At 36.9% G+C, this 9003-nt stretch overlaps 1 protein-coding gene across 1 annotated transcript in view; it reads left to right on the top strand.

Moving 5' to 3' along the window:
* The first annotated feature begins 4548 nt into the window (after positions 1-4548).
* LOC106516318 (phospholipase D1) overlaps positions 4549-9003 on the top strand; it is an 11318-nt gene continuing 6863 nt past the window's right edge. Inside the window, exons 1-15 of the mRNA XM_014006616.1 lie at positions 4549-4651; positions 4751-4869; positions 4951-5093; positions 5248-5314; positions 5694-5759; positions 5834-5892; positions 5978-6214; positions 6331-6474; positions 6571-6654; positions 6780-6858; positions 6952-7062; positions 7157-7517; positions 7599-7717; positions 8316-8429; positions 8816-8920. Coding sequence (XP_013862070.1) covers positions 4807-4869; positions 4951-5093; positions 5248-5314; positions 5694-5759; positions 5834-5892; positions 5978-6214; positions 6331-6474; positions 6571-6654; positions 6780-6858; positions 6952-7062; positions 7157-7517; positions 7599-7717; positions 8316-8429; positions 8816-8920 — 1752 coding nt within the window. The 5' untranslated portion in view covers positions 4549-4651; positions 4751-4806. The remainder of the gene's footprint in view (positions 4652-4750; positions 4870-4950; positions 5094-5247; positions 5315-5693; positions 5760-5833; positions 5893-5977; positions 6215-6330; positions 6475-6570; positions 6655-6779; positions 6859-6951; positions 7063-7156; positions 7518-7598; positions 7718-8315; positions 8430-8815; positions 8921-9003) is intronic.

The following is a 9003-nucleotide window of genomic DNA, read 5'->3' as shown; positions in this document are numbered from 1 at the left end:
ATTGTATCCTGTGTAAAGTTATAATTTTTTAAACACCTTAGTAAATATTTCCAGTTACATTAAGTATTCAAGATATGTGAACAGAAAATATGACTGAAATGTTTTTTTTTGCTCTTGAAATATTATGTTTTACTTTTAATACTCAAGTAAAATAAACTAATCCTGAATTCTTAATTTGAGTTTAATTTTTTTTACTTTGACTATATGATAAAATATTTTTTTTCTCAAAAAGGACACAGCTGTCCTCCAAATATTGAGTAAACCTTATTAGATGTCACTGAATCCCATCAGATTGGTATCTGGGGAGTTTGTAGGCTAGATAAACATTTCAGTGTTTGACAGATTTATTTTTTTATTTTTTTACCTCTTGCTCATCAGTTTTTGCTGGGTTCACYGCAGCAACACTGGGGGGTGCACTGCCACTGCAGCAGAGTGCTGCAGCTACTTGTATATGCTCGTTTCACATATTTATTTAGGTAGGTGGCAAGAAAAAAATGAAGGGAAATACCAGCATGCAGTGATCAGAGTTACTCAACAAGGCACTGGGTTCAAAGTCGCCTGGCAGATAAGAATTCCTCTCGTAATCTCAAGACTTTCTCTTGAGTTATATTTGTGTTCATATACAGTTAAGACATTTCTTTACTGTTTCCAGTTTCTCCAAGCCTTCCTTGGAACAACCCAGCTAGCTCTGCTGGTATTTGCAAACCTGTCAGGTAGGTCAGTTCAGTGTGCCAAATCAGAATGTGCACACCTTGACTTGTTAGTCTTATTTTCTTTCTGAAGGAGCAGCTCCTCTGTTTGTTTTATGAAAAAGGTAGGTACTTTCAAACTACTCGGCCAAGTTTGAGTTGAAACTCTGAGGGTTGCAGTTAATCTGTTAGTTCATCACATTTCATTCTTGTGTTGAGAATGACAGATGACTGAGCTTTATAGTGTCTTTGTCCTCATAAGGTGAGAGTGAATAACTGGTATTCAGAGTTTTTGCAATGTTCTTGAAGTTTAAAAAGACCTCTTTTACCAAAAGTTATTTTTACTGTGTTAGAAATCTAACCCAGTGGTGGGCATCAACAAGTTAGCGTTGCTAACTCATAATCTGATAACTAAACATATAGCTTTGCTAAAATTAAACTACTAAACATGTAAAAGTTATTGGAGGCTAATCATTAACGACTAAGACAACTGTCTCTCAGTCTTCATCACATGTTTTTGTCTCCTTCCAACTGAAGACTTGTGGGACTGTTGATGTTATTTAGCAGACCTAAAAGATAAAACCCAATTCAGCACAAGCTAACTGGTCCGCAAAATGTTTTCTAAGTTAGTGAAAACGCTAATCCACTAAATTTAAAAAAATGAGTTATAACAGCTGAACCATGCCCACCACTGAGCTGAGGTCAATAAAAATGGAGCAACCAGATTCCTACGCTGCAAGGTTTTCAGTGTAGTATGTGAGACTTGATTTCAAGTTAAGACAAATGTCACAAATATTCCTTTGTGCACAGTATAAACTACTGATCATTAACTCTGTTAAAGTGGGATCTTTTCATGAGGTTTTTGACTTCACAGCTGAGCAAAACAACACTGGGTTTTCTTGATACAAACAGCTGCACATTTGTAAAAAAAAAAATTAATTTTTTTCTTTTAAGTTTTTCAATTCTTACAAACTGAATAGAATTTTTGCACATTCTTTTTGCACCATCACCGTTAAGCCAGCAGGCATCACCCACACAGTAAAATTCCTAAGAACTTTTTTTTCCTAGTACATTTCTCTGGAAGTGACACCATGACTGACGAGTCCCTCTGGTTCCAAAAATATAGCACGGCATCTATCATAAACCTGCTGCCTTCAAATCTCAAAATAAATGAACGCAGAAACACTTTGTAAGTATTTACACATTAAAAATTGCTGTGTTGAAAACAAGCCAATTTGTACAACAGAGTATTAGGGCCACACAACAAGAGTTTTTTTTTAATTATTTTTACAAGAATAAAGTAATTTTATGAGAATAAAACCCTAATACTAAGAGAAAAAAGTTGTACGAGAAAAATCTCTAAATATATATGACAATACTGTATATATTATATAGCGTATGTATTTGTACCCCGTCGCCAAGGTGAGGGACACAGAAATGCCATGTCTGTCTGTCCATGATGGGGGACATCATCGACAGTTGGCGTTGAGTTCTAATGATTGATCAAGTTGAAAACTATTTTCACCAACATGACATGTTCAACACAATTTATATATTTGCTAGATTGATAAAAACTTTTTTGCTGTCAAAATATGAACAAAATGTAGATTGAGTATTAATTTGTAGAATTATTTTGCTTGATGATCTTAAGAATGGTGGAACAATTTATTCATTAAGTAGAATATTGGGAGTTTTTTTTATTTTATTTATGTTTTGTTATGAGATATGAACAAAACATTGGATAAGATTTGTATTTGTGTTGTGAGGCTGTTTGTTGATTATTTGTAATTATATTGAGTGTTTAGTTGAGTTTTATTATTCGTATGTTGTACGTTTTTTAGATACATATATTTTTTAATTGGGGGCAGATGTTATTAGATTTTATTCTTCTTTCTGCTCCTTTTCAGTTGACTACGTTGTGATTGTGTTTTTGACTCAACAATGTATTGTTTGTTTCTATTATTATTTGTTTGTTCTTTTATCATTTGTTTGTTTTATTACTATTTGTTTGATTGTTGAATGAAATGAAGTTTCGTAAATGTTACAAACATAAACCAAACTTCTGCAGTCTCAACAGCAGTATCACCTTTCACTTTAGCAAATGGTACTCACTAACAACTGCAGTTGGGTCATACTGTAGGTTGGCTTGGTTTAAAGGTTAGTGACAACAAACTTAAGCCTGAGTGAGCAGATTGTCTACATTTGGAAGAGTTTTTGTGGGTTAAACTAACCTTGAGTAAGTACAGTTTTTAAAAAGTTACATTACTTTTTATCATGTTGTTGCATGATAACAGACTTGATAGCAGGTTTAGGTGCAATGCAAAAAAATGCATACTGAGGCTGTGGCTGCTATTATGAAACCACAGTCATTTCAGTGGTCTAACATTTGCTTGTAGGTTAGACGAAGGTGAGATTTTTGTGCAGTCAGGCGTCGTAGGAAACCAACGACTGGGTGGAGAGGAGAAATTCGTCTTTTTCAGCCTTCACACCACGACTAGCCTTTTTTATCCAGAGTGTGAAATACTCTTAGCAGCTAAAAACGATTTCTCAGCTGTCTGAAAAAAAATATATATACAGATTCATATGAGGTTTGCAAAACTCTGAACTAAAGCAGAAACCTCCATTACAGCTTTACTTAGACACGTTTGTTCCTCAAAGCTGTAAAATCCTTTTAAACTCATGGTGAGATGTTGCAATTTAGACTAGACTTTAATGCAGAAAACTAAACCTCCCTGAGGTGATGAGGTGACTCAGCATGTTTAGTGTGAAAAACAAATGCTCGACTCATTTGCTTTTATGCTTTTTGATGTTTATTTTACTAAATTTTATGCAACAGTAATGATTCAACAACATTTATTTGTTGCTGAAGGGTTCAAATTTTATGATGATGATAAGTTATAATGCAGGATGCAAGTGTCTACATGTCAGTTTCAGAAACAGTTTTCAGCTTGTGTGAAATTGTGTTTTAAAGCTGCTATGTGTGAACAATTTTTTCCCCAGAAAAAGATAATCTAATTGATTGACCATTCAATTTCTAAACAAGCCCATCTCTATCTACAGGCAGGGGTGGAGCCAGGGGATGGTCATGGCCACCTTTCAAAAATCCACTATAAAAATAAAAGCCAACCCAACGGCAACATTTTGTCAAAGCCTTTTTTATACATAGATTAGTCATTTCATCTGTGCTGAACAGATGAGAAATTATCCTGATGTAATTCTACATGGTAGTCACTGCTCATGTCAGTGGAGAATGTCCAAGAAACACTTTTAGATCCAGAGAAAATTGCAGTGTAGGAAAAAAAAAGTAATTTCTGGGYCACCCCTGTRTGACCARTAGTCYCAGTCTGACCACCCCTATAAAAATTGTCTGGCTCAGCCATAGGACTGTCTGTTATAGGATGGACTTTCTAGACTTGTTTTAACCCTTGGGGTACCAATTTTTCCCACGCCCATCCCCTTCTTAGAGTGTCATGCATTCAGACAAAAACAAAAAGATTTGGTCTTTAGCAGGTTCTAAAATTATTCTAATTTAACCTCAAGTTTACAAAAACACACAACAGACCTCACCATAAAACGAAGTCAATTTGGGTCATCTTTAAAGTTTGTTGGTCAAACTAGCTGAGACTTCGACCCAAGGGCAGCAGGAGGGTTAATTTATTAAGTGATGACTGCGGTGATGGTTTCCCTTATGCTGCTGAAACATGATTAATTTTGTGTCAAACTTGGTGACTTTAAAATAAATCATTAGGTTCACGTGTTTAATCTGTTCTCGTTAGTTTTCTGTTGAATAAATTCTGGATTTGAGGTTTTATTCTTTTCGTCCAACAGCAGAGCAATGGCCAGTCAGGTGGATGGAACCGAGCCAGTGGCTGCAAGCTTGGCTGGACAAAACAGACGTTACCGTTTGCGTGACATCATCATTCGGAGAMAAGATGAGTTAGATGCCCTCATATCAGAAAACAGTACGAAAAAATATAATAAAAACAAACACAACATATAAGCTGTTTAATGWGACAAAATCAGAGCAATTCCTTTAAAACGAAAATGCCTCTGCATTTCAGAGAAACAATCTTTCCTTGTGGTTCATCGTCTCAAAACTGCGGGTAAAAATTGCTTAATGCGTGGTACTCCCATTACATGCAGAATGGACAGTGTTGAGCAAAACMCAGAAAGTGGATCGGTAGGTAATTTATTTATTGTATTTGATTTGGGGACTGGTGGCGCAAAAGAGAAGTCATTATAAACAATAATAAACCTCCAGGTGGATGAAGACACCTTGTACACATTTCATGTAACACACGGTGAGTTCCAGTGGATGGTGAAGAAGAAGTACAAAGACTTTCTGGAGCTTCAGCGAGACCTTCACCTTCGCAGGATGCTCTTCCACTTCATGCCTTTTCAAAGGTTGGTTGGTGTATGTGTTTATCTCGGTCATGCAAATCAGCTCCWCGTTCCAAGGGGATATGCATAAAATAAAACCTGAGCTTCTTTGAGCTTTTTAATGTCAGATCTCTTGAGCACTGAATATTTTTGAATATTCAACATTTTTTCCCCAAAGGTTTCAAATGAATGGGGAGGAACGGAGGAGCATGTTGAGGATAGAGCCCGCAAGATCTCAGGATCCTGTAAGGAGTTTGTGACATAAAACACAATTATTGTTCTTGAAGTAGGGCTTTTCTGTTTTCTGTGTTTATTCTTCTTTCATGTATTAAATGTATAAGAACTCCTATTTTGTTTTATGTCCATCGTCCTTAACTAAATTCTTCATTAACATAAAAATTTGCAATCAATTTTTTTTAAATAAAATTATTTTTTTATTTTTTTGCCATTTCTTGGGAACTATACCAGTGCAAGTAACTTTGTATAGTTCTGCTAATTAAAAACTAAAASCAGAACTATTTTCTTAATCAGTTTAGCTTTTGCACTAACTTTCCACTAACAGCTAACCAACAGCTGTGCTCTCATTCTGTAACCATTGTTTCTTATCCTACTTTTTACATACAGAAGCACCTTGAGGACTACTTGAATAATGTGTTGGRGAAAGCATTCTGTAGAAATGCCACCAGCATGGTAAAAGAATGATATACCTCTAGTAATAAGTTAGTATAGTTATGTGGCATGATGCACTTTCTGTCTTTTTTCAGATGGAATTCATTGATGTCAGTCCTCTTTCTTTTGTCACTGATCTGGGACCCAAAGGCTTGTCAGTAACATACTTATGAACAAAAGAAAAGCACTTGAACACAACTAAAGATTAGAACTCATTCTGCTGTTTGGATTTGCCTCAGGGAGGGACTTGTCATCAAGAGGTCTGGTGGTCACCAGACCCATGTTCTGCAATGCATTGGCAATAACAAGTGCTGTTTCCACTGGTCAAAACGCTGGATGGTGGTGAAAGACTCCTTCCTTCTGTTCATCGACCGAGATGAGGCTGCAATCAATGGTGTGATGCTTTTTGACCCAGAGTTCAAAGCAAAATGTTCAACAAATGTCGAATTTGGAATCTCTATTAAGAACAGAGCACGGTGGGTCCACYATGGTTGTTTGTTTTAAAGAGATTCCACAGCTAGACCAGAGCTGGTTTAAAAAGAATCTGCTAAGAACTTCAGTTTGTGATACATCCCTGTTTGTTTTTAAACAGAGAAGTGGTAATTGAGTGCGGCAGCAAGAAACAAGCAGAATGGTGGAGCCAAGAAATCAACCGACTAGCAGAATCATGTGAATTTCTCAAAGTTCAGCGCTTCAAAGGATTTGCTCCTCCTCGGGAGAACACGCTCACTAAATGGTCATTTGATWATCTGCTGTTGTTTCCAACAACTGCCACAACAACCAGTGTAAACCTTCAAGTAACTATTTTGTGGTTTATTGATTTTCATTCAAGGTATGTGAATGGAAGTGGCTACTTTGCAGACCTAGCTGATGCTCTTAAGAAAGCAAAGGAGGAGATTTTTATCACTGATTGGTGGTGAGAACCAGAAGACTTCTGATTTGCTAATTTACCAGCACATCAATGTCTGTGTCTGCTCATTACAAATCGTATTTCATACGTAAATTAACGTCAAACTCTGTTTATGTTCATTTTTCTGTAAGGCTCAGTCCTAAATTGTTCCTAAAGAGGCCGGCCAATGATAAGGAATGGAGGCTTGATAAGATACTTGAAGAGAAAGCAGTATGGGTTCCTTCTGTTCAGAAAACAATTTTCATGGTTTTCAGATTGTGTTTTTTATTCCATTATTGCTTTTTTTAAACCTTTTGTCTGCAGAAGGATGGAGTCAAAGTATATATCCTGCTGTACAGAGAGGTGACATATGCACTTAGCATTAACAGTGACTACAGCAAGAGAGCTTTACGGAACAAGCATGGAAACATCAAGGTGTGCCATCTCTTTGTAAACCGAATGTGAATAGAGGCGCTGATTGCTCTGTTTTTTACACTTAAGTAACCATTTCACTCTTCTGATTGATCAGGTGATACGACATCCTGACCGTGTGTCGTCTGGAGTGGTCTTATGGGCTCACCATGAAAAGATGGTGGCCATTGACCAAACCGTAGCCTTTGTAGGGGGAATCGATCTGGCGTTTGGAAGATGGGATGACAATCAATACCGGCTGACTGACCTGGGTTTTGAAGAGGGATCGAACARTGAAGCCAAGGAACAGCACAACAAAAGTTGTCTCTGTTGTCAAATGGCTACCTCTGAAGACCTGGAATATGAGATGGCCAAACAAGGTTCAAGAAATCTGGCTAGCAACACTAAGCTGTGGCTTGGCAAAGATTACAACAACTTCATCCTTAAAGACTGGAAAAAACCAGAAAAGCCGTTTGAGGGTACATAATCTCAGTATTACCAAAAAATCCTGAGAGTTTAAACGCCAGGATGAGCAGATTTTTATTGTTTTTCCTTTCAAGAAAATGTTGACCGATCTAAAGTTCCTCGCATACCGTGGCGTGACCTGTCAGCAGCCGTTCATGGCAAAGCGGCCAGGGATGTGGCTCGACACTTCATCCAACGCTGGAACTTCAGCAAGGTGACTTTCCATTATAAGAAAGGCGTTTGAATCTTTGTCTAAATATGCTCTCCAATGAAGTCCCGCAAATTCACATTTCACAATTTGTGTCCTTGGTCATTTGCAGATTTTACCATAGAACCTAACTACTACAGTAAATACTCTACAGTGAGAAATATACTTTATATATTAGTGAGATTTCAAACTAAATTATTAGGATCAATATAATTGACCCAGTTCTGTTTTGCTGTTTGGTTCTTACTGCATTAAAATGCCACCCAAATGCACTGTACGATTTTGGACCCCATCCAGTWTTTGCATTTGTTCATGATTCGCGGGCAGTCTAAGAACTTAAGCCCCGCGAAAATCAGGGCGTCGCTTTAGAGTTTCTGTTGTTCATGAAAATAGACCATTAGCGATACTATGGGAACACCTTTTGAAAAAATTAGATTACAGTTTTAGAATCTACAGCACATCTTTAATAAAAGCATCCAAATCAGCAAAAAMCGGTGACTAAWCATTAGCATATTCTGAGAGTTGATTAACATGAAYGTGTAAGCTTTTGTGTTACACTAACACAACAAAACACTCTGCACTCATTAATTGCTTTTGTCTTTAGATGTCAAAAAGGAAGTACAGGGTTGAGTCCTACCCTTACCTTGTTCCCAAGTCTCACTCCACTGCAGACTCACTGCCATTCACTGTGCCTRACTCCAACAAAGCCCAAGTTCAGGTACTTCATCACAGACACACACAGATCGTGGCTTTCTATCTTTGTGGGACTCTGCATTGACTTCCATTCATTTTTTTTTTATTAATTTCTAACACTGACCCTTATCCTAAACCTAACCTCCCCTATTGCATACCTAATCCTTGAGCTAACATAGCCCCACATTTGAACTTATGGGCCTGGGCTTTGAGTCCCATAAGGAGCAGTGGGTCTGAATAAGGTAGTTATTTATTTATTTATTTATTTATTTATTTATTTATTTATTTATTTAGAAAAATGGGCCTTACAAAGTAGCAAATGCTAGAACATACACACACAAATTTCAAATAAAGTCCATATATGTGCAGCATGCTAAATGTACAATGACTGTGAAGATTTAATGTGTTCAGGTGTTGCGCTCTGCTGGTTGGTGGTCAACTACAAATTTGGAAACCTCAATCCATGAGGCCTACATAGATATTATTAAGAAGAGCGAGCACTACATCTACATTGAGGTAATATAGCAGAGCTTTCTGTCATAACATCATCATTAAATAGCAGCTGTGGCAAAAAGAATAAAAATTAATAACCCCTAATA

The sequence above is a fragment of the Austrofundulus limnaeus genome, unplaced genomic scaffold (assembly GCF_001266775.1).
Source record: "Austrofundulus limnaeus strain Quisiro unplaced genomic scaffold, Austrofundulus_limnaeus-1.0 Scaffold37, whole genome shotgun sequence".
Taxonomy (NCBI): domain Eukaryota; kingdom Metazoa; phylum Chordata; class Actinopteri; order Cyprinodontiformes; family Rivulidae; genus Austrofundulus; species Austrofundulus limnaeus.
The sequence above is the reverse complement of the archived record's forward strand: the minus strand, read 5'-3'. Positions and strand labels throughout refer to the sequence as shown.